The 24,029-nt window shown below is 52.2% G+C and overlaps 2 protein-coding genes across 7 annotated transcripts in view; one reads left to right on the top strand and one right to left on the bottom strand.

The window, feature by feature from the left end:
• The window catches only part of UBXN11 (UBX domain protein 11), a 28,542-nt gene extending 7,473 nt beyond the window's left edge, over positions 1-21,069 (bottom strand). For 2 of the 6 annotated variants that reach the window (XM_064493896.1, XM_031464425.2), the window contains exons 1-8: positions 13,252-13,311; positions 9,415-9,520; positions 8,633-8,661; positions 7,946-8,044; positions 6,375-6,475; positions 5,840-5,894; positions 5,304-5,380; positions 2,857-2,983 (exon numbers count right to left, since the gene is read on the bottom strand). In XM_064493896.1, coding sequence (XP_064349966.1) covers positions 2,857-2,983; positions 5,304-5,380; positions 5,840-5,894; positions 6,375-6,475; positions 7,946-8,044; positions 8,633-8,661; positions 9,415-9,485 — 559 coding nt within the window. In that variant the 5' untranslated portion in view covers positions 9,486-9,520; positions 13,252-13,311. Of the gene's footprint in view, positions 1-2,856; positions 2,984-5,303; positions 5,381-5,839; positions 5,895-6,374; positions 6,476-7,945; positions 8,080-8,632; positions 8,662-9,414; positions 9,521-13,251; positions 13,341-21,047 lie in introns of those variants that run through there. The other 4 variants (XM_064493898.1, XM_031464427.2, XM_064493897.1 and 1 more) reach the window with 3 other exon arrangements.
• CD52 (CD52 molecule) lies at positions 21,040-22,740 on the top strand. Its single transcript, XM_064493899.1, has 2 exons — positions 21,040-21,200; positions 22,376-22,740. The coding sequence occupies exons 1-2, from the start codon at positions 21,147-21,149 to the stop codon at positions 22,511-22,513; spliced, it is 192 nt and encodes a 63-aa protein (XP_064349969.1). The 5' UTR covers positions 21,040-21,146; the 3' UTR covers positions 22,514-22,740.
• Positions 22,741-24,029: the final 1,289 nt, after the last annotated feature.

Below are 24,029 nucleotides of genomic sequence, written 5' to 3'. Positions count from 1 at the left end.
CTCAGCCAGAGCCTTTAAGGCTTTCACTCTAACACTGAGCCCCTAACCACATACCCAGGGCAGCTGCAGGGCGGCATAGTGCCTGACACTGAGCAGGCACTCCACCCACATTTGCTGAGCTGAGCTTCAAAGGAGGGGAGAAAAGGAGGCAAGGCACCTGGGGTACACAGCACAGGTCTGAGCTGGTGGGAGTGAGAGTGGGAGGAGCCCAGCTTGCCTGGGGTCTAGGCCAGGCCAATTCCAGGGGCTCAAGAGCAGCCCAGGGACAAGTGAAGCTGGCTGCAGCCACAGAAGAGTCAGCGTGGCTTCCAGAGCAAGAGCAGCAGGGGTGGGAAGAGGTTCCCACACAGATGCAGGAGCCTGGGGCTTGGGGGGAAGGGGAAGATGAGGAAGAGGGCAGGAACTTGGTAAGGGGTAGGTGGAGCTCAAAGGGTGCAAAGAGTCAGAGTTGGCTGGAGCTCTCAGCCCTGAGGCTAAATACCTGACCCAAAGGTGGTGTGACCAGAGCAGAACTGTCTTTCATGTCTCCGCATACCCTGAAGCACCTGGCAGGGCATCCTAACCGATGCTTAATATACCGGTGGGAAGGGTGGGAAGGGGTGGGAGGCCTGAAGCCAAGCCCTCGCAAAGCTTCCTCTCTGCTGGGCCCCTCTTCCCTAAGGCAAGAGTCCCAGGCTCTAGAGCACTTGAATCAGCCCCAGTTTGTCCAAAACAGATGCCCCAGCTCACCTATCCATGGACCTGCTGCCCCAGGGCCTATGGGGAGTGGTACTAAACTGAAGGAGAGTCAAAGAAACAAGCCAGAGCATCAGGGCCAGCCTGAGGCTGGCTTCGTGGACCCGAGGGCCCATGGGGCAGGAGCAGGTGGCACTTGGGGACAAGGCTGTGGGGAGAGGATGGGAAGGAGCCAGAAAAGGAGGGGGTCCCAGAAGGAAAAGCTACTAGAAATGAAAAGCATGTTGTTCATCTGGTAGAAGAGCTAAATCGAGGCCCCTCCATGTTGGATAATCAAAGAGCAAAAGAAGAGGACACACAGAGGGAGCTTGTGGCCTGGCGGCTTTCACAAGTGGCTTCAGAGCCATAGTACTCTGAGCATAAACAAACAACACAAAGCAGAGTGGGGGTTGCTCTCTTCTTTGAGGGGAGAATCCACAGAGTCAGGTCTGGAAACCATCTGTCTGGTCTGACCCCTTCCCCAAAGGAGCAGGGAGGCCCCCAGTGACCAGGAGGAAGGCTCCCTCCAACAAGCCAGCAAGGCCTGAGCCCTCACCACACAGGGGCTGGGGTAGGGCTGGGGGGGTGCAGTGTTGGCAGGCCTCTGGCCCTAGATCCCAGCAACCAACTTTCTTACAGCTTCTAGCAGTCACCTGCCAGAGTCTCACCTCTCACCCGGGCAGTGGTTCCCTGGAGAACTTCCCACAGCATTCAGCCCAGGGCTCAGCTCCCAGCATGACCCAGGTGCCAGGCTGCTCCCCAGCTTTGCCATGTCCCAAATGGGCTTAGTATCGTCCCCCACAGCCATGTGCCCCAAGGTCATCCCTGATTCCTCCCACACCCTCCCTAATATACAATCAACCACCAAGGCCACGGATTCCCCTCCTAAATTCTGCTCTGCCCCCTCTCACCAGCCCCACCCACATCATCCTTATGCTGGGCATCATCTCATCTTTTGCCCGGATGACTGTAACTGCCTCTCAGGGGGCTCTCAGCCTTAAGTCTTACCTCCTTCACTCAAAAGTCTTTAGACTCTTAAGTGCCTCAGTTTCCCTGCCTGGAAAATGGAATAATCCCTGGCCTATGTCAAGGCTATTTATGAAAACGCTTTGAAAGCAGCAAGTGTGGTACAAATGGGAAGTGATGTTTTTGGAACAAGAGTGAGGGGTTGTGCCCCAAGATTTAAGGGGTCTGGCCAAAGTGTAAGAAGTGGGACTCTCATGTTTTCAGTCTGGGTTTTTGCCAAGCAGGAAACTTACGAAACCAAGAGCATGCTGTCATCTTTCAAACAGTCTCCTCAGGAGCCATGCTCACGCTCCCATGAGACAGCCACTGCCTTCTGACAGCGGAAAACAACAAGAGTTCCCAGCTGTGAGGCTGACAACATGCAAGACCAGGCTGGGTGCTGTGTCCAAACCACTGACTCCTTGTAACCCCGTGGGGAAGAGTGCACCCCCATCTACTGACGAGGAACTGGAGGCTCAGAGAATGGAAGTCGAGTGCCCAAGCCACACCTGGAATAGGTGGTGGAGTGAGGTGAGGACCCAGGTGTGAACAACTCCAGAGCCTGGAAAAGTACTTTCTGGGCAACGACCTCTATTCTTTGAAGAGAATGGACCCAGCTTTCAGAAATGGCCAGTTCTAAGTCCCCAAATCTCCAGACTGCATCCTTCGGGATAATAGCAGTTGAGTTAAAAATAAAAAGTGGTGGAGTCCCATAGAAGCAGGTAGATTTCAACGGTTTGCTCTAAATGAACCTGGAGAGGAAGTCCAAAGAGCGGGCCGAGCCCTTGGACTGAGGGGCAGCTTCCAAAGCAGAGGGGCTGCTTTTAAAGGCCACAGCTTTTGGATGGGTGACATTTTGTAAACTATGGTGCCTGAGACAAATGAGGTCTTATTGCGTCTTCTATCTCTGGAGCCTTAGAAAGACGAGCACAAAGAGTCTAGATTAGGTGGTCAGTGATGGAGGCTGAAGCCCTTCCTTCCTGCCCCTGTGTCAGGGACACTGTGTAGGAGGTCTTGGGACACCTCGTGCTGGGAAGTAGGTGCACGAATGAGACGGCCTCTGGACAGCTGCGGGCCATCAGAAGCTGATGGAGAATTCCCTTCACAGGAGGGACCGGGGTAGACTCCCAACTCTACCTGGCTTCCAGAACTTCTTGGCTGTCATCCAGTCCCTCTCGCCATCCTCTGAGTCTGTCTTGTCCTCCGAGTCCTCCTGATCCATGGGCTCGCCCACCCACTGCAGGCCGTAGTCACCGAGAAACCGCTGGGGGAGAGAAGAGGGAGACGGGGGGCCCTGTCAGCTCAGCCTCTCCCTGGAGAAAAGGCACCATCAGCCCAGCCCCCAGCCTCGGACCTCAGCTCCCAGAGCCGACTGGATAGAGGAGACTGGCCAGGGGTCTTGGCCACTTCCTGGCTGTGACCTGGGGAAGCCTCTTCACCACCTAGAGCCTCAGGCTCCTCCTTCTAAAATGGAGTTGACAGCACCTGCCCCATGAACTCATGAGGAGGACCACTAAGATAATTCACATCATGTACTTTGCACAGGGCATAAGGAGGAACTCCCTAAAGGCAGCCATTATGGAGGTGGGGAGCCATGAGGGTGTGGCTGGCAGTGACACACCGCTCTGCAGGTCTGAGAGGACATGTCCACCCACACGTGGCCTTTGCCATGGGGAAAATTCCCACTGCTGCTCCCTCATCTCCCTTCCTCTCCTCAACCCACTCCAGCCTGGCCTCCATCTCCGCAACTCACTGAACCTACAGCACAAGCAACCAGCCCAGTGCCCAACCCAGTGGGCACACTTCTGTCTTCACCTCTGGCAACATATGCTCTTCCTTTTCAGCTTCAAATTTCTACCCTTAGATGTCTAACAGGCCTCTCAGAATGAACTTGGCCCAGTCATGACTCCCTGCCCCAACCTCCCAAACCTCTTCCCTCCCAGCCTTCTGGTCTCAGTCAGTGGCACCCCCTCCACCTGGGCCTCATCCATGACCCGTTCCTCCCCTACCCCGCCACAACCCACAAAGCCTGTGGCACCACCTCCAAAGCAGACTCCGTCTACTGCACTGCCTCTCCTCTCATTCAAGCCCAGTCATCTCCCTCCTGGAACTCAAGCTGTGCTTCTACCTGCCTTCCCCGCCCGCTCCTCTATCTGAAACCCTCCTGTGCTTTCCCATTCCTGAGCATTCTTCCCCCCAACCCCACCCCAACTGCCAGCGCCCCAACCCCACCCCCGCGGCCTCTTCCTCTCCCTTTTGCACCCCACAACCCCACCACAAGCCAAGCCTGTGTGATGGGGGGGCTTTCATCTCTTCAGCCTGGATCCTCTTTCCCTGGGCCCCGCCTTGTCTTCTAGATCTCTTGCCCAATGTCACCCCGTAGAGTGGCCCAAATCCCAGCCAGGCTCTACTGTGTCACCCATTCAACTATTTCATTGTACTCCATCCATACTTGTGTATCTTCCTATGTACTTGTTTATGTGTCTGTCCCCTCCAGACTGTCAGCCCCATGAGGACAGCGACCCCATCTAACTCCCAGTGCCAAGAGACACTCTGTATGAGTCTGTTAAATTAATGAAGCAATAAATATGTGAATGCTGTGCACGTGGGAGCTGCGATGCCCTTGCCCTGAGGCTCTGGGGGGGCAGCCCTCACCGACTATGGCAGCTGCTCAGAGAAGCCCCACGGGCTGCCAGCAGTCCCAGCAGGCCACTCAGGGAGCAGCTGTTTACCCACAGCCCAAGGTATGAACACATCTGGGTGGGAGGGGCCCTCAGCTGCAGCTGCGGCTTGGGGGTTTGCTTCTGTGGTCTTAAATTAGGTTGGAAGAGGGAGAGGTTAGACCCCAGAAAGAACTTCTGGAGAGGCCAGTGAGAGAGTGGGGGGCACTGAGGAAGCGTGCGTGCCCAGGACCCTCCCTTAAGCCTAGGGTCCCTCCAGTTCAAGCCTTGCTAAGTGAATGGGGGCAAAAAAGGTGGCACTGGGTGAGTGAGGTGCCACATTCAAAGGCAGGGGATGGCAGTGACCAATGTAGTAAACACATATGTCCAGGCACCAGGCTAGGTCCTGGGCGTGCAGCAATGAACAGGAGAAAAGTGGTCCCTCCCATCCTCATGGAGTCCACAGTCCCCTGGAGAAGAGAGATGCGGCACTAAGAAAGCTCAGGACTGAGAAATTGCCCTGTCAGAGGTTGAGGAAGAGCCCCCACCTCAACTTGAGACTGAGGATGAGTGAAAACTGACCAGGGGAAGGTGGAAAAAAATATTTCAGGCAGAGGGAACAGCATGGACCAAGGTCCTGAGGTGGGAAAGAGCTCAATGTGGTCAAAGAACGAGAGGCAGGTCCCCGTGGCTGGAAGGGAGAGTGGTTCAGGACCAGACTGAGGAAGAAGGCAGAGGCTAGCCCAAGCCCAGAAGCGGGTGTGCCTAGAACGGACACCTCCCTGGCTCTTTAAAGTCCCAGTAGTCCTGAGTAAGGAAACAGTGCAGGGCACCTGCATGGGATGTGCAGTGAGGAGGGCCCAGAGAGGTGGGCTCTGACCCAGCCCCTGGGGGCAGGCAGCCCTGGGCCGCCACCTCCCTCACCTCCATCTCCGTGACCTGCCGCTGCAGCTGTGCGCACCTCGTCTCCAGCTCCTCCTGCCGCTGCAGGGTCCCCTGGCCTTCAGGGAAAGATGGGGAGGGGTTCCACTGCCCCAGGACGGAGGCTGCCAGGCCACCTCTGGCCTCGACCAGAGCTCTGGCCTGAGGGTCATCTGGGGAAGCTGATCCTTGAGAACTTGAGGGGTCCCCCGAGAACGGTCTCTTGGCCCCTCCCCCTGCCCTTGGGAGGGGACGCCCTGACTGACTCTCAGGAGGCCACCCCCTCACCCCACCCCCAAAGCAAGGTTCCTGGGGCTGCATTTCTCTCACGCTTTCAGTGGCAGGCCCTGTGCCCAGTGCTGGGCTAGAGCTGCACTCAGGGGACTCCGCCCCACACAGAAGGGCATGGTCCTGGGTGTGTCACTGCTCCTCTGGGCTCCGCAGTCCAGACCCCACCACAGGACTCAGGTTGATGCTCTTGGAACCCTGATGCCTAGGGGTCGCTGGCCCCAGGGAGGTGAAATAGGAGGGCCTCTTACCCTGGTGCTCCTGAAGGGTCTCCACCAATTCCTCCAGGGCCCGTATCTTCCGATCCTGCAGCAACAAGGTGGGAGAGGAGCAGGCCTGATGGTTCCCAGAGCCCAACGGAGCCCCTTCCAGACGGGACAAGCCAGGATTTTTGCCTGTGGGGGCACTGGGGAGACTGCAGCCCCTGCCCCACTTTGGTGCAGCCACCGCTCCTGTACTTCAGGTGATCCCTGTGATTCCACTGAGGTGAGGGAAGGGTGAGGGGCACCCCCAAGTGCCCAGCACTCAGCAGCCACCACTGCCGCCCAGTCCAAGGTCTATGGGCCTTGCTCAGCTGTGAAGATCCTGAGCCTCTCTGCTCAGGTCACAGGGTTCCAGATCGGTCCCAGGCAAGGATTGGCCCTCAGGCTGGGCAGTGTGGTGGGAGAGATGGTTCTAGAACCCATCCACCCTGGCCGATTGCAATAGTAGCCTCATTGGCCTTCCCAGCCCAGGCTCTTCCCCCCCTCAGACAAGCCCCTGGCCCTCTCCCCACTGGGGTCCTACCTTGGACAGCATCTCGTCGGTCTGGGTCTTCATCTGCCGCTCCAGATTCTGCACCTTCCTGGTCATGGTGGCCATCAGCTCCGAGTCGTGGAACACAGGGACTGCCAACCAGACAAAGCCTTAGAGCCCAGGCCTGGAGCTGAGGCTGAGGTATGGGGAGGGGGGAGGTCCCGGGGAGGGGGATCGATCCCCAAGAGCCAAAATAAGACTGATAACAACATTTCCAACTAGACCATGGGGACTGTCCTAAAACTTTTCATAATAAATCGGCTTTTCTGAGGAAAGGAACTACTCAGGAAATTGAGGCACAGAGATTCAGTAACGTGTCCCAGGTGTATGAGCACGTGGTACAACACATGGGTCATGTCACAGGTGACAGCACGTGAGGATCTCCCTGAGGCTGAGTGCAGAGAGAGGGGAAAACAGGCCGGGGGAATGTCACACGGAAAAGCTGAGCTAGCAGGGAGCCGAGGGGGCCAGGCCTGGGAGGCAGGAGGACATCTGGGAGGCAGAGTCATGGAGGCCAAGAGCCCGGGGATGTTCTGAGAAGAGGGAACAGGGAACACTGTGGAATGTTTCCATGCAGGGAAGTGACAGGACAGACAAGTCCTTATTTGTGGCCTTGGTGGGAACAGATGGCTGGCTGGTTGTGGGCTTAGGAGTGACAGCAGGGAGAAGCGGAGAGGCTCGTGGATGACAGCTCTCTACCAGGAAGAGCCGGTTGCTGCTGAAGTGTCCCCAGCTGGGGTGATGGAGATGCTGGCTTTGCGACTGAATGGCTTTGGGGCCAGGCTCCTCCTGTCTCCTTTTCCACCTCAACCCCCTCCCTACCTGTGGGGGGGGGGGTTGGTGGAGGATTGCCTCATCGAATTCTCACCTCAATATGCTGACCTAGGTATTCCCATCCCCACTTCACACAGGAAGAGATGGAGACAGAGACAGGAAGCTGCTTACCCAAGACAGCACAGCTAGTGGAAAATTCTAACCCCATCCCCAGCTCCTCCAGTCTCCCAGCGCTCCACACAACTCACCCTGCCCGCCCACGTCTCCCCTTCGCCCAGGCCTGCTCAGTCCTGCCTCCTCTGGGAAGCCACCCCAGTGAGCCCCATCCCACTTTGGGCACCTCCATAATTGCAGCGTTGCCATAGCCCTTTGGGGGCAGTGTGGGCCAGGCCAGGGGGGCTGCCTAGGGGACTCTGGGCCTGGCCCAGGGCCCTGCGGAAGCAGGAAGTGGATGGCTGGAGGCTGAACTGCACCCTCAGGCCCTTCATTCCTCTCGGACCCTGAATCCTGGACCCACTGGCATCATACTTGATGGTGACTCCAGTCGGGTTAAGGGTGCCAGCCACAGCCTGGCCTGGGGCTTGGCCAGACCTCCTGAGCAAAGGGTGGGGCCCAAGTGTCAAACCAGGCTCTGGACAGGTCTGGGGTGCAGCCACATGGCCAGTCAGCCAGGAGTATGAGTGCTGCCTCAGATTTAGTAGGCGAGAGCAGGTGCCATGCCTCCCAGGGACCCCCTTTCCCCGGGGCCCTCTCCAGGGACCCAGATCCCTTTGGGCCTCTGCTCTCACCTTGCCTACTCACAGGGGCACCTATGCCACCATAGCAGGAAGGGACAGAGGTCCTTTCTTCCGAGCCATGTGCGTCATTCAGCATGTCCACCTCATCTTCTGCAGACAGGGATGCCCAGGTCACTGCTCTGGGGCTGAGGCCCAGAGGAAATGGGCCTTGGGCCTTGGCCAAGATGAAGCAGCCTGTACTCTGTCCTCCAAGCATGTGAGGATAGAAAACTTGAGACGATGGGGAGCAAGAATCCAGCCAGAAAAGGCCGCTTCTTGGAGTTCTCCTAGTCCAGCTCCTGGGGGGAGCTGAGTGGCCAATGCCAGAACCACAGTGGAGGCAAGAGTGGGGCTGGGATGCAAAGGTCTGAGCCTACAGGAGGCAGGGCAGCAAAGTGAGGACAGGGCTTCAGGGAGCAAAGGCTGTAGTGGGCTGGAGATGGCTGTCAGGGGAAGGCGGGCTGGGGTCTGGCCCCCTCATGGCCAACCCCATAGTGCATGGAGGGGTTCAAATATAGTGATGACATCTCTGCTAAGGATGTGAGGTCTTCTAATCTGGGAGCTGCAGGTAACACTGGAGTTGGCCAGCTACTTTGGCTGACAGGGGGGTTCATCATGCCCTTTCTCTCCATCCGCCCAAGTGCAAGGACCCTCGGCAGGTGGGAGGTGAGGGGGACATGGGGCAGAGCCCACACTTACCACTTCCGTAGATTTTTATCCCTCGCCTCCTGGGAATGGGGCAGGAAGGAGAAGGAAGACAGACAAGTTAGGACCCCCTGGGTTGCCATCCGGGGGAGGCTCTGGCACCACGTCCTCAGCCAAGCCTGAAGAAGATGGGGCGAGGCCTCTACTTCCTGAGGACATCTGCCCCAAATTCCATCCCAACCGGGGGTGAGCCAAGGCGCAGGCCTCAGGGCGTCCGACTCGTCCCAGTGGAGGAGGACAGGGAACGAGCTGAAGGGCAGTGTTGGGCAGAAGATGACAAGAGTCTCCAGGCACAGCAGCGTGGCCCCAGCTCTGCCCTGACACGGCTGCAAGGCCCCAGGCCTGTCACCTAACCTCTGGGTCCCCTCGGCCATGAAGTGAACGACTCAGAGTGGGGCTGAGAAGAGCAACATAAAAAACGCTTTGAAAAGATGACAGTGGTAGATGAAGAGGGTTCCTTTCCTGAGAGCCCAGCACATGGCCAGGCACAGAACAGGTGCGTCATCAGCGTTTGCAGAACTAATCCAGGAAACGAATAAACGGATGGATGCTGAGCCCCCACAGCCCACACCTCACTGGAGGGCACAGCCCAGTGTGAGCTTAGATGCAAGGAGAGCCTCCCAGAAGAAGTACGAGAAAGATAAGGATTTCAGGGAAAGATACATAACTTTTTACTGTTTTCCCCAAGATGCTAGGAGCCCATCTCCTAGTCCATGGGAGGGGCCAGGATGAGGGAGGGGCCTGGACACAAAGACCCCGTGAGGCCGGCTCCTTACCCAGGAGTCCCAGGCTCCGACTGCAGAGGCACTCTCCGGGGCTTGCCAAGGGAGGCCAAAGGTGAGCTCATGGTTCTGCTTACAGATTCTAGCTGTCAGGAACTCCCTGGGAAGAAAGAAGGAAGTCAGCCCTTGAGGACAGTCCCTCAGGACCAGGGAATGGCCTGAAACTTCCTCTTCCCTCGTTACTTTTCCCAGGAGGGAGCACCATCCAGGGAGCAGCACTGCTCACTTCTTCCCACTGCCCATGTAGAAGCTTCTAGAGGCAGCCTGGCCTCGGGATCCCTGTGTCTGATGTACACCTGCACCGCTGGATATCCAGCTCTCTGCTCTGATCCTGGAGCCCTCTGGCCTAGCAGTGCTTGGGAAAGGGCGATGGGGTGCAGAGATGGGCCAGAAGACTGGACTTCCCCAAACTTAGAGCCCGGGCACAAGACCACTCAGGAGGCCTGGACCTTTTGTCCATCTATCAAGGAGCTGGTCAACACAAAGCTCAGGTGTTCCCTCCCCTCCTTCCAGAACCCAAGTGCTACCTCCAACATCTCAGAGCCAGAGAGGGGCAAACCAAAGGCAGGATTCCACTAAGACACAGTCTGCATGGCAGGGAGATCAAGAACACAGGCTCTGGATACGCTGTGCCATCCACCAGCATAACCTGTGCCCCAGTTCCTTTAGTTTAAAGTGGAGATGGTAATAGAACCAGCCAGTTGGGGTTAACACACATAAAGCATCTACTGTGCTGCACTCAAAGAAGTACTTAAAAATACGAATCGTGGTTGTTGTTACTGGCACGTAGAGGGCACTCAGAAATGTTGGTTTCCCTTCCATCCCTCTTCTTTCTGGAAAGATGAATGAACACCAGGGATGGAATTAAAGTCCCCTACTCTATTCAGTGAATTGAGTAGCTAATATCTAGATGTTAGCTAATATTATGTGGCTAATATCTAGAAATTCTAGAATCAAATGACCTCCATCAGGACCCAAATCAAGTCTTTTGCTCCACTTTGGAAATGTGTGGCACTGGCCTCCAACCTGCCCCTGAATCTACTCAGTAAGGGCAGCCTCCTCGGTCTTCACTCTGGAGTTTGGGACTCATGCCCCGCCCCCTTCTCAGCGGTGCCCTCCAAGGACCAAGCTAGTTTCCTCACCTCCATCATCCAGCCTCCCAGATCTGCTCCCAGTTTGCTCAGCTTCTGCCCAATTGTCCAAGCATCCTCAAGGTTTGTGTGGCCAAATGTGACAGGCCTTGTGGGGTCCCTTCACTAGTCTCCACAGCTGCCAGAGGGATCTTCTTAAACACAAAGCTGGCATGTCACTTCCCTGCTAAAAACTCCCAATGGCTCCTTCTCATTCACGGAAAAAAATTCAAAATTCCTTAACATGGATGATCTGGTCCCTGCCTGTGTCTCTGGACCTCACCCTCCATCACCCACAGCCCCCAACACTGCCCTACACTTAAGCCACTCTGAACTGTCAGCCTTGAAATGCACCAGGCCTTTGCACACATATCTCCCCAGGCCTGAACCCCCCTCACTGGAATGCTCTCTCCACTCTGACTCACACCTTTCCCTTGGCTGGCTAACTCCTTTTCTCTTTTCAGTTTGATTTTATTTGTTCTTTAGTTATATTTTAACTTTTTACTTTAAAATTATTATAGATTCATGGGAAATTAGGACAACAGTAGAGGGGTCTTATGTACCCTTCACCCAGTTTCCCCCAATAGTCACATTTTACATAGCAATATCAAAATCAGGAAATTGACACTGTATAATTTGTTTGTCATTTATTCTATGAAATTTCATCCCCTGTATAGATTCTGTGTGACCACAACTGCAATCAAGATAAGTACAAAACTATTCCATCACCACAAAGATCTCCCTCATGCTACTCCTTTAGTCACATCCATCTTGCTCCCCACCACCATCCCTAACCCCTGGCAACCACTACTGTCTTCCATCTCTATGATTTTCTTACTTCAAGAATATTATATAAATGGAATCAAATAGCAAGTGATTTTTAAAAAAAACAGCTTTATCAAAATATAATTCACATACTTAACTCTTTTAAAGTATACTGTTCACTGGTCCTTAGTGTATTCAGACTTATGAAACCATCAGCACAATCAATTTTGAAACATTTTTATCACACTAAAAAGCCCCAGGCACTGTGCCTTTTGTGGCTGAAACTGCCCTGTGTGAACTCCCACCAGACCTGATTATCCCTCCCTTCTCCAAATTCTTATAACCATAATCACCTCTCAAAAAGAAACTGGTCAAAAAGACAGAAATTAACAAGCATTGGTGAGGATGAGGGGACACTGGAAACTTTGTTGGAATGTAAAATGGTGCAGCTGCTGTGGAACAGTCTGGCAGTTCCTCTAAAGATTAAACAGTTACGGCCCAGCAATTCCACTCCTAGGTATATACCCAAGAGAAGTGAAAACTTAAATCCACACAAAAATTTGTATATCTGTTCATAGCAGCATTATTCATAACAGCCAAAAAGTGGAAACAACCCAAATATTCATCAACCAATGAATGAATAAACACATGTAGTATATCCTTACAACAGAATCTTGGCAACAAAAAAAGAAATGAAATACATGCTACAATGTGAATGGACCTTGAGAACATTATGCTAAGGGGAAGAAATCAGTCACAAAAGACCACCAATGTTATGATTCCATTTATATGAAATGTCCAGAATGGGTAAATCTATAGAGACAAAGTAGATTAGTGGTTGCCTAGGGTTGGAGGGGTTAGGAGGAGATGGGGGGTGGGGGTTGTGGACAGCTAAAGGATACAGGGTTACCTTTTGAACTGACGAAAATGTTCTAAAATTGATTGTGGTGATGCCTGCAGAAACTCTATGAATATACTAAAAACAACTAAAATTTACATTGTAAAGGTGTGAAATATGTAGTATGTGACTTACATCTCAATAAAGCTATCATACGAAAAAAAAGGACCTGGTCTCCAAAGCAAACCTAAAATCTTCCCTCAAAAAAAGCTCCGCCCACTTCCCCCTTCTTGATGGGAGCCCATCATCCAAACACAGTTTTCCCTCCTTTCCCTCTTACTTCCATCAGTTAAACTCTGCACGTCTCACACACATAGCTCCTGCTTTCCATGGCCACTGTTGGCCATCCTAGCAGGGCTCTCACTGCCCTTCTTTGTGGCTGTCACAACGGCCCAAAACTGATTTACTTCCCTGCTTCTCACTCCAGGCCAATCCAATACACTATCTCCAGACCAGTTTTCCCATGGATTATAGAAGACCCCTAAGAACGACTGTGTTTTCCCATCAGCCCAGTGACTCCTGAGAGCGGGGTTGTCTCCCCTTCCCTCAGACTGGAGACCCTGAGGACAAAGCCACGTCCACTCCCTTCACTTTGGGGGCTTCCGGGATGGGCTGTGCCTCCCGCCTCAGGCAGGCGCCAAAAGGTTGGCCTGTCTGCCCCTTCAGACTCAGGCTTTGAGGGGAAAGCTCTGTCGTACTCCGCTACATCTTTGGGACACAAATTCATCCCCCCACAGGCCCCACTGCTCTCCAGCACCGACACGAACCAGCTGGCTGCACGCCTTCACTCTCTAAATCTGCTGGAAGCGCTCAAGGCGCGAATCCCACCACCATCCAGCCCGGCCCTGAGAGCCGCGTCACTGCTCCCGCCTCCACACACAGCCATGGTAGGCAGGGGCCTGAATCCGCTCCCAGGACGCGGGGGGGCCTGTAGGAGAGCCGGGCTACGGGGCTGACGAGCCCTCGGGGCTTTCGCGGCTAAAGCCCTAGCCTGCGTGAGGGCTTCTAAGAGCAGAAACGTCTGGGGCTGAGACTCACCGCGCAGGGCCGCCGAGCTGCCTGCAGCGCCGCCATCTTGTTGTCACGCGGTTTCCCAGGCGACCAGGGCCCATGCGCTTCTCATTGGCTAATTCGAGAGGGCCCCTGAGCAACCAGCAAGCAGTGGAGGCGGGTACAGCCGCCTGTGCTCAAATTCTATTGGCCCAGGGAGTCTAAACACTTCGCGGGATACCAAAAATCCCAGAATCCACCGCTCTGAGCGGACTCCAGGTGTGGGGAAAGCGGAGAACCTGTCGTACCACTGGGAGGCAGAGAAAGCGGAGAGCGTGGGGGTAGTTAGATTCATGAAGCTGCTGGAAGTCTCTGGACCTGAATGTATAATCGCGACAATGCCCCTGTTTTACTAAATTGATTTTGGGAGAAATTGCATTTATCCCTCTGAGCTTCTTCCCATCTTATCAATTCAGTACTTTGAATGAGTTCTTTTGAGCATGAATTGAAATGATGTAGGTACTTTAATAAATTTTTTTTTGTTTTTTATTAGAAAGTGTAGCGGATTTATATTGTTAGTTTCAGCTGTACAGCAAAGCGATTCAGTTACACATACTTTTTTTGTTGTTGTTCAGAATCTTTTCCAGTGTTTCTTAAATTTGAATTTCTCTGCTAAATTCTTGACCAGCTGGCGCTGGCACCCAGCAGGACCCTGAGGGTGGTGGGGCACCCAACCCCTGCCTCTTGTTTATGGTTAAAGCTGAAGACACTCAGGCATCCCTGAGTCACAAAAGAGCATGCTCAAGCAGTTGATGATTAGGCTGTTATTTTACAGATACTGTAACTACTACCATGTAGGCAGCTTTTGGCAAGAAAGAGCTCTCTGCAGAAGGCCCCTTGGTCTTCTGACTAACCTTAAAATAGGCACCCCCCACCATGCCTTTCTTTTGATCACACAATACCTTGCCTAACCTGTTAGTTCTTACCTAGATCAGAGAAGTAGAAATGGAGAATAAGTAATCAACAGATGACCAGCTCACTTCCTCAGCTTCCCCTTCGGTAATCTCACAAATTCTGTGAACAAGATATCATCTAAAGAAAATTCACAGAGAATTGACAGTCATTCATACAACAGGGGATGGCCACTCCAACCACACGTTGTCTGGAGGGGTGGTGCCGTCTCTGACCCCTGTCTCAATGATTACTTCCCTTATTCCCTTTAAAACTTCCATGGATGAGCAGAATCTTCAAAGATGGTCCTTGGGGACACAAGCCCATCATCTCGCTGAATTGTCACATTCTGATTAAAAGCAATTTTCCTTTCTATCAACATTGCCTCTTTTGCTTATTGATTCAAAGAGCAGCAAGCAGCTGGCCCACGTTGATAACAGCGCTCTGAAGGGACGCTCAAATTCTATTTCCTCTGTTTAAAAAGTCTTCAAATGAGACTCGCCCTGCCTTTGGATAAGACGTTTCCCCTTCTGAGCCTCACCTGAAAAAGTTAGGTGTTGGATTAGAGCAACTAGAGGTAGTTAAGAGCATGCACTTTGGCCTCAAGAGTTCTGGCTCCTGACTTGTGTGTCTTTGGGCAAGTTATTCACCTTAATTTCTCCTCCTGTAAAATGGGGATAATACCCATGCCGCTAGGTTGCTATGAGAATTAAATGCAATAATGCATACAGAGTACCTATCACAATACCCATACAGAGTAAGTTTTCAAAACGTTTCCTGCTTTTAACTACCATTTGCATTGTCTCACAACCTTCCGGCTGTGGTGGGCTGGGACTCTGACTTCTGGCAACCAATTCCTCATGCCTTGGCTGAACCACCAAAGCCCTTTCTCTGCGGGTCTCAGACTGCATTTTTTACTATTTTCCTTTTGCCTTTAATCTACTGCATTTAGGGGAGAGCAGACTCCTTAAAGTATTCTTTACACACCAGTTGGAGACTGAAGGAAGCTACCAATTAATGAGTATCTTCCAAGTGCCAGATGCCAACATTATAAGCTTTACAGAAGAGAAAACTGAAGCTCAGAGAAGTAAAGTGACTTGCTCAAGGCTATTGGGCAGAAAGTAGTAGAAGTGAATTCAAACCAGAACTGTTTGCCTCCAGAATCTGTGCTCTTTCTAGAAGCTCCCACTTGAGTAAAACAGGCAGGCAAAGATAAAGCAAAGGCGCAGGTGTTATAGGCCCACGGCCAAGGGAAGGGTTCAGGTGGAAAGTGTGACTGGAAGTTGCAGGTAGGGGAGCTCTCTTGCCACTGAGCTGCTCCCAGAAAGTTCTCTGAGGCTTGAGATATATAAGATGAGAAAGTCTGAGGTCACGCTGGGGCCAAGTGGTTTTGGGGGGTTGGAGACATAGTCAGGGGATTAGCAACCTTATACTGTCAGCTTGCACACGTTCCTTCTGTTCTTGAAGGTAAAGCAAGGCCCAACAGCGTGGGAGGCGGAGGCTCTGGCCTCATGGGCCCTGCTGTGTTCTGCCCACTGCCTCCCACCTCAGCAAGACTGGGACATGAATCAGCATTTACCCAAGCATTAGGACTTACAACATACGTCCCTCCTACCCACAGCTGGAAGCCTGGCCTGAGATTCTGCAAGGAGGCAGGCTCAGCAAATAGCTAGTTCCTGTGAGGGAGGTGGGAGCCCTCTAACCCAGCAGGCAGTTCATTATTTTTTTAGTAACACTTATTGGGAGAAGTCAGAGCCTTATTACAAAAGTATACATTGTCATCATAGAAATCTGGAAAATAATAATAGCCATCATTTATTGAGAATGTATTAGGAGCCAGCATGACTTGACAAGTCTATGGGGCTGGGCTCTGACACTTCCTAGCTGGCTGTTTCTGTTCCAACTATTCCACTGAGGCTCGGTTTCCGTATCTGGAAAATAGAGATACAAATAGAACCCACCTGGTAGAGTTATTGTGCAAACTGAATTTCTCATAACATTGTCGTATTACTGTTTTTAAAAGGTATTTTCCTAAAAAAAAGTTATGAAAGTGAAACAAGAGCCTAAGCTAACCTAATAGTTATTTTTCTTACATATTTTTCTATCTCCCATCTTAGATGGTTCTGGAAATCTTTCCAAGATCTCCAGGCTCACGTAGGATATGAGTGTTGGAAGGACATTGAAGAAGAGTCTGTCCAGCTTCCAAGCTCGCCCAGGATTCCCTCCAGACTTCTGGGGGGTGGGAGCCACTTGGCTTCTTCTTGATTCCATCCTGGGGTGGATGTTCACTGCCTGACAATGCTGGGAAGGCCCTGAAGTGGGAGGAGGGAGGTCCTGAACAACAGAAGGGAGGCTCTTTCTGTGCCTGTTTTCCCACTTGTGGGATGAGGACGTAGACCCCAGCCCTGGAGTAAGAGGGTTCTGGAGCTCTGCATTCTTGAGAATGGACAGAGTCTGCTTTGCTTATAGGTCATTTCCTGAAGGACCTTTATCAGTCATGACTCTTTGAGACAAAAGACTTTATCAGGTCTTAGCAGCTCAGGAGGGAGAGGTAAATAATGGAGAAAGAGGTCACCAAGTCCAGGCATTCCTTCAGAGTAAAAACCTGCTATCTCTCCCACCTCCCTCCTCTCCACCCACGTCACAGGTGCTTTGGGTCAAGCCGTCTCCATGTCCTGTAGACACTGAGGATCTTCATATTCTGTGTCCTGCCCTTCACCCTTCTCAGTGTCCCAGAAACTCTCATGCTCTCTCTTATGTTCAGGCCTCTCCTTCCAATGGGAACATCCTCCTTTAGCCTTTTCCCCTGGGAAAATCCCCCTCAATCCCTCAAGAACTAGTTCAAATATCCTCTCTTCCATGAATATCCCCACTCCCAAGTGGAATTACCCTCTACATTCTAACAGCCCTGCTGCCAGTATAGTATTCCTTTTTCAGTTTTTGTGACTTTTTCAGTATGTGGTTCCCTCTGGGACTATGAACTCCTCAAGGGAAGGGATCCTCACTCATTCAACTTACCTGACACACAGTAGGTATCAATAAACTGTCTGAAATGAGTGGATGGACAGATGGGCAAATGATGAAAACTTCCCTTGGGGTGCTCTGTGGTGCTCTTGGATCACAACCCTCTCTCAGTGCAGATGAAAGCTGCAGGGCAGATCATCCTGTAGTACGTGCTGCAACCCCCTATCTCTCCTCCCACCCCTGAGGTGCTGCATCCCGTCACTGAGCTCAAGCACATACTGAGCACTTGCCCACTGTGGGGCTGTGCTCGGCCCTGGGAACAGTCATTAAAGAACACTGTGAAACCAGGATGGGGAGTGGACTGGGGGGTTTTACACACCCAGGCCCCTCTTGTTCTGCAGGTCTCAACGCAAACCTTTCCTTCAAGGGGTCTTCCCTCAACACTAACCTACAATATGTCCTCCTCCCATTTCTCTTTTCTTACGCGACCCTTTTGACTTCCTCATAGCATTTATTGAAATCTTAAATTATCATTATTTTGTATGTTTTCCCCCATTCAAATGTCAGCTCCTTAAGAGGAGGAACTATGCTCATTTTGTCACTTCTGTCTCCCCAGTGTGTGCAGTAACTGACACACAGCGGACACTTAATCTATTATGCTATCATGTTTTCTTGTTATCTATCTCCCACTTCACTAATTAGCCCTTCATTTGTGTCTAATCTGATGTTAAACCTATCCACTGAGTTCTCAATTTCTAGTATTGTATTTTTAAGTTCTAGAATTTCCATTTGGTTCTTTTCTATAATTTCCAGACTACACATTGTTATTTAAAAGTTTGGTTGATAATTCCATTATCCAGCTCTTCTGTGTAACTGTTTCTATCACCTGTTGCTTCTCTTGTTGTTGGTTTTTTTTGGGTTTTTTGGGTTTTTTGTTTGTTTGTTTGTTTTGATCAGGTTGTCTTCCATTTCTGTGAGAGTTGGGCTATTGTTTCCTGTTCACTCTTACTCCCCACGTATAAACTTTCATGGTCCCCACCCAAAGCCTATGGAGGGGGACAGTTTATCAAGGTTCCCCTTCTTAGCAGGTCTTAAGTTACAGTTTTTCTCCCCAGTTCCATACATTTGTAGAAAGCTGTGCTCAGTTTCTAAGCTGTCTTTTCTGAAAGTGGCAAATACTTTTAGGGGAAAAGCAGCCCCAAAGGAAGGGCTCATCTCTCTCTTCCCCTTAATTCTTTTCTTCCTTGGTAACCTCTCAGTACTTAGTCTGCTATTGCCCCATAATAAGCATTTCCTGTCTGAATGAATACAGGCAGGCAGGGCTTGGAGGTGGGCGTGGTCGCCTTATATTCACTCAGCTGTCTGACACCTATATGTGCCATGTTCTGTTTTGTCCTGGGTTAGAGAGGTGGCAAGACCTAGAGGGACCTGGTCTTGGGTCAAGGGATCAGACCATATTCTTAGTGGACACAACCTTTAGAACAGTGACCAACAGAAGGAGCCCTTGGAACACCAAGAACTCCCTCTCTTTGAAGGAGTTTCTGGGGGAAAATGGAAAGTTTCCCAGGAGCAGGTTGCTTCTGAGCTAAGTCTTGAAGAACAAGGAAGAGTTTGCCAGATAAAATAACTAAAGAAGAGCTTTCCTTACAGAGAAAACACATGGGGTGTAAAAGAGTGTGGGGCAGCTGGGGAGATTCGAAGTAGGTGTGGCTGCGGGCTAGGGTGTGGTGTATATGGATATTGGGGTGAAGTATTATGGAACCCAAAACAGAGGCTAGGGAAGAAAACAGGGGCCTTGAATGTCACACTTAAGAGTCTGACCTGGATTCTTGGGAAGAGTTGTAGGGGATGTGGGCTGAGATTTCCCATCTTGCTAGTTAAGGTTCAGAAGTCAGGTATAGAGAAGCGGTAGAGGACACTGAAGAGATGACTAGGTTCTATCTCCAGCTGTGCCATTAACCTGCCCTTCTTGGCCCTCCATTCTCCCATCTGTAAAATAGGGGTTTCTAAGCTCTGTAAGCTTTGTGACCAGGTTCTGTCTATTCAGATGTTGTCAAGACAGAATGAAACTGCTCAGAGGGCAGGAGAGGAGGTGTGAAGCCCCACTTCTCTCAGGTACTGACATTCTCCAGGCACCGCTCCATGCCCCAAACCCTGATGACCCTAAAACCCTTCCAGCACCCACCAGACCCCCTACCGCTAGCAGTTCAAACTCAAACCATAGCAGAGGCTCAGGATGTAGAAATGAATTTTCTGGTGTTTGCAAGAAAATTTTTGCAAATGTGAGACTGGCCTCTAAGTATCTGCACACAAATCTAGAGCATGGGCCAGCTGGAATTAGCCTGCCCCGCTGCTTTTTTGTAAAACTACCCAGTGTGATGGAGCCAATTTTCAGCAGAGCAATCTTGGACTTCAACATGGGCCTCCTGTTTCCTGGGCCAGCCCCCTTCCAGCATCTGAATCCAGAATCACCCATCCCTACTGGTGCACCAAAGGCAGCCAAGATTTGAGTGGAGGGTGAGGAGAAGCCTCTGGTGAGAGAGCTGATGGGGGTGGACAGGGACAGGTAGTTGAGGGCTGTACCCACTTCCTTCCCTACCCACCCCCAGGGCCTCAAGATTCCTGTCCCTCCCTCTCCACTTCCTGGCTTTCTCTCACCAGCCTTGACTCTCAGTTCTTTTTATTTTGTTTCTTTTTAGCCAGAGCTGGAGGCCCTATTGGCCCACTCAGGTTTTTCTGAGACCCAAAACCATAGAAGGGAAGTGAGAGGGGAATTTCTTTTACTATCTGGCATGCAAATGAGACTAAAGAAGGGAGAGTGAGTGAAGCTGGAGACAAGCCACAGAGCCAACACCTGAGTACTCCAGGAGAGAGGGGACAGGGAACCAAGACTTAATCGGTGACTTCTAGGGCAGTCCCAGAGGTTATATACATGGCTGTAGTTTCAGACAGACCTGGATTCAAATTTACATGACATTGGCTCCGCCATTTACTACCTTGGACAAGTTACTTAATATCCAAGCCTCAGTTTCTTCATCAGCAAAATGGGGATAATTGTAAAACCTACTGCAGAGCTCCTCTGAGAGAACAAAGCAAGAGGATGTCTGAAGAATGGGGCATCGTCCAAACAGCTTTGTGATTCACCTCATCCCCGACCTTTAGCTGGATCTTCATAGCCATCCCCCCTCCCCAAATTCTTCCCTGGCAGTTTAGTCACCTGCTGGTCTCTCCACTAGCCCTCTCCCATCCATCCAAGATTGATACACACAACCCATCTGCTATTTTCTTTATCAAAATCACAAAATGCTAGGTCTTAATAAACTTTAGAAGTAATGCACTTCTGTCTTCTCACTTGAAGTGAGAAACCTGAGGCCTGGAGAGATGAGCTTATCTAGAACCTACGTTTCTGGGTTCCTAATGCAGTGCTCCTTCGTCTTCCCAGAAACCTACCCCCTCCTCAAATCTTCATGTTCCCCAAGCCTTCACTCTGAACCTGTGGAGCCATCTACAACCTTATCTTGAAACCTAAATCTAACCCAGCCTTTTCTCCTTCAGCCCCTATCCCCCACTGCAATCTCCTTTTAATTATACTGTATTTAATTCTCCAGCAGCTCTTTTGTTAAAGGCTCAGAGAGGTAGTTTCTCACCCAGGGTCTCAGAGTTGATCGATGATTACACTGAGATTCACTTCCTACGATGCTGGCTCCAAACCCAGGGCCCTATTTACTGCCCCCTACACAGGTGCCCCCTTGGTTTGCCCTCCTCCCATTCCCTGGGATTTGCCCCAGTCCTTATCCAGAACCCATCATCTGCTGGGACCGTAGAATCCAGGGCCTGGTATCCTCAAACCCAAGGTCTGCAGAAAAGCAGTAGCTCCCCACCCTGCCGCATAGGCCTTCCTTCCTCCCCCTTCCACCCCGCCTCCCTACCTCCTCGTTCAAAAGCAGCCAAGTTGAAAGAGGCCTGCAGACAGCCCTGTGATCACCTCCAAAAGCTGCTATCAAGAGAGCCACCGAGAACCTCCCAAGATGAAGGGCTTCCTCTTCCTCCTCCTCCTCATCAGCCTCCTGGTTATGATTCAGGTAAGAGCAGCCCCTCAGAGCCTCTGCACCACCACCTGGGACCCCCACCAAGACCTGCCTGGCTTGAAAGGGAGGGCATGAGGCCCCTGGGCACCCAGCCTTCTCCCATGGGGGCAGAGGCTCTAGCAGGGAAATCAAAGGCTCAGGGGGCCTGGCTCCCAGCCTTCCCAGCCCTTCTGGTTGGGGTCAGACTGTTTGAGGGCTGCCCTGGAGCAGGGCTGCCTCTTAAACCCGAGCCTGGGGAGGCACTTACAGACAGCCAGGCACATTGAGGCACCCAAGGGGTGCTGTGGAATAATAGGAAGTTAAGAGACTTGGGAAGACAGCCCTGACTGAGGGTGGCATCAACCCACAGGGAACCTGGGGAGATGGTCCTGTTGGGAGGGGGCCAGGAAATGTTCAAGTGGAGCCTAATCTGGTTCTGAAGGTGGCAGGGAACCTCTGGGAGAGAAACCTGTTTGTTCAGCAATGCCAGGAAGACAGAAATCTCCCACTCCAGAAACAGCTGGAGTCCCAAAATCAACTGCTATTCCAGGAGGCAGCTGTGGCAGCATCTTATCTCCTATAGGAGATGGGAGCCATCAAGTTCTCAATCAAGAACAGCTTGATCAAGTATCAAGGACAGCTTGATCACCATCAGAAACACCTTAATCTCCACCATGGGCAGCTTAGTTGCAGTTTGATCAGGCATTGAGAACAGTTTGCTCACCATCTGGCCATTTCGTCAGGAAAGAAGTTGCACCCTCCCTGCCCACCCACATGCTGTCAGGTGCCTTCTCACCGGCCCTGTCTCATGTGACCCCCCACAACTCTGATGGGCTCTTCTCCCCATTCACAAGATGAGAAAACTGAGGCTCAGAGAGGCTAAGCCTCTGGCCAGGCTAGTGAAGTCAAGGGCTGGGGCCATAGGCTCCCTTGTCTCCTACATGCTGGAGGAGCTGGTGAACTGGCAGACATGAAAGGAAGATTCCATGGGAGATGGACCAGGGACCAGCTCGAACCCTGCCTGTGTCAAGGCAGGAAGCAGCCAACCGTCCCCACAGGACCTTGTGGCAGAAGTGGTTATGGGGACAGAGAACTGAGGACTGTAGTATCTGCATGGGGGAACTGCACCTCTCAACAACAAATACAAGATTCAAAAGCCCCCTGAACTTGCCCCACTTCTCCTCTTGCAGATACAAACCGGAATCTCAGGAAACCAGACCACCAACAAGAAACCCATGAGTGGGGCCCCAGCTCTTGGCAGCCTGGGTGGTGGCAGCATCCTTCTCTTCCTGACCAACACCCTCATCCAGCTCTTCCATCTCAGCTGAGGGGGGCACGCCTCAGCCACAGCCCTGTGCCCCCTGAGACAGCTGCCACCATCACTAGCAAGAGAAGTGCCCCCCACAAATCCTTGGGAGGGGTTGATGCCAGAGATGACCGGGTTGTGGGAACTGACAGGCGGTGCCTTGGGGGCAATGGCCGACACAGGGAGGTACTGATGTGGAGGGGCAGGTACCACCCAGCCAGGGGTCAATAAAGTTGTCATATACTTGGAGCAGGGTCCTGTGTGTGGTCACTGGACATCACTGGGCCCCAAGAGCCAGGTCTGCAGCAGCACCAAGGAGCCGCCCATGTCCCCATTGGCAGGAGAGATGGTACCAGGAAGCTAACACCCCACCTTCCCTGCCCCAAAGTCCAAATGATGAGGCTCCTCCCCCTTGGATCACCTTGCAGGGACACAGCCCAGAACTTGCCATCTTCACCTCCCCTTTAGTTACATTTGCTTCACCGGTCCCAAGGTGTTTGGGGTCCCAGAGGACCCCCGCCTCCGACCCCAACCCAGACCCTGGACATCTCCAGTTGCAGAGGCTCAGAGAGCTTCCCACTCCACTACCTCAGTGTCTTCAGAACAACAGATTCAGAGAGAACACTCCCCTCCAGTCTCTAGGGGTTCCCAGCCATCCTTCTGGCCTCATGTCTCCAACCACTGGGGGCAGAGAAAGATGAAGAGGCAGCTGTCCATTTCTTCCCCATCTACCCATGGGCTGGGAAGGCAGGAAGGACAAACAGCTGCTCTACCACTCCTGCCCATCCTGGATTTGGGGTGGTGTAATTGGGAGCTGCAGAGTGGGAAGGGAACCCTGGAGAAGCCTCAAGGGCCTTGACCATCTCTGTCTCTTACTGGAGGACCTTGACCAAGGGGTCAAGTGTCTGCTAGACTGAGGGACTATGTCCTGCCCTCTCTGAGCTGGGTTAGGGACCAAGAGCCCCTGTCCTGTCTTCTTTGAAGCCAAATCTTCAGGCCTTGAGACCAGAGTTGGGGGAAATTGAGAGGAGCCCTGGTGGGAAGATTCTTTGGGGTTTGGCTCCCACTCACTTCCCCAACCTGGCTCACTGTGCCCCCATCACCCTGAATGTCCAAGTTTCCACCCCTGGACTTGTCTGCATCCCTCTGCCACCCTCTAGCCTGGCTGACTCCTTCTCATCCTCCACATCTCAGCTGAGGGTCCCCTCCTCTGAGCAGCCTGCCTTGCACCCCTAAATGGTTTAGGTTCCTCCCCTGTGCACCCCTCCACTTCTGTTCTTACCCTCTCACTGAGGGTACCACCCCACCTGTCAGAAACCTCCACTGGACTGTGAGTTGCCTGAGGGTGGGGACCAAGGGGCTTGGTTCATGTTTGTGCCCTGCAGATCACTTCCAGACCTGGCTCAGACCAGGCGCTTAGAACACATCATTTTGGAGGACAGTGTGCAAGACCACACTCAGCAGTTAGTCTGGTCCCAGGGCTCCCTCTGGTGGTGGAAGGAGGCATTACATCAGGGCCCCAGAACGAGCTGGGAGGA

This window comes from Camelus dromedarius, chromosome 14, assembly GCF_036321535.1.
Source record: "Camelus dromedarius isolate mCamDro1 chromosome 14, mCamDro1.pat, whole genome shotgun sequence".
Classification (NCBI taxonomy): domain Eukaryota; kingdom Metazoa; phylum Chordata; class Mammalia; order Artiodactyla; family Camelidae; genus Camelus; species Camelus dromedarius.
Note: the sequence above shows the minus strand (reverse complement) of the source record. Positions and strands in the feature narration are given on the sequence as shown.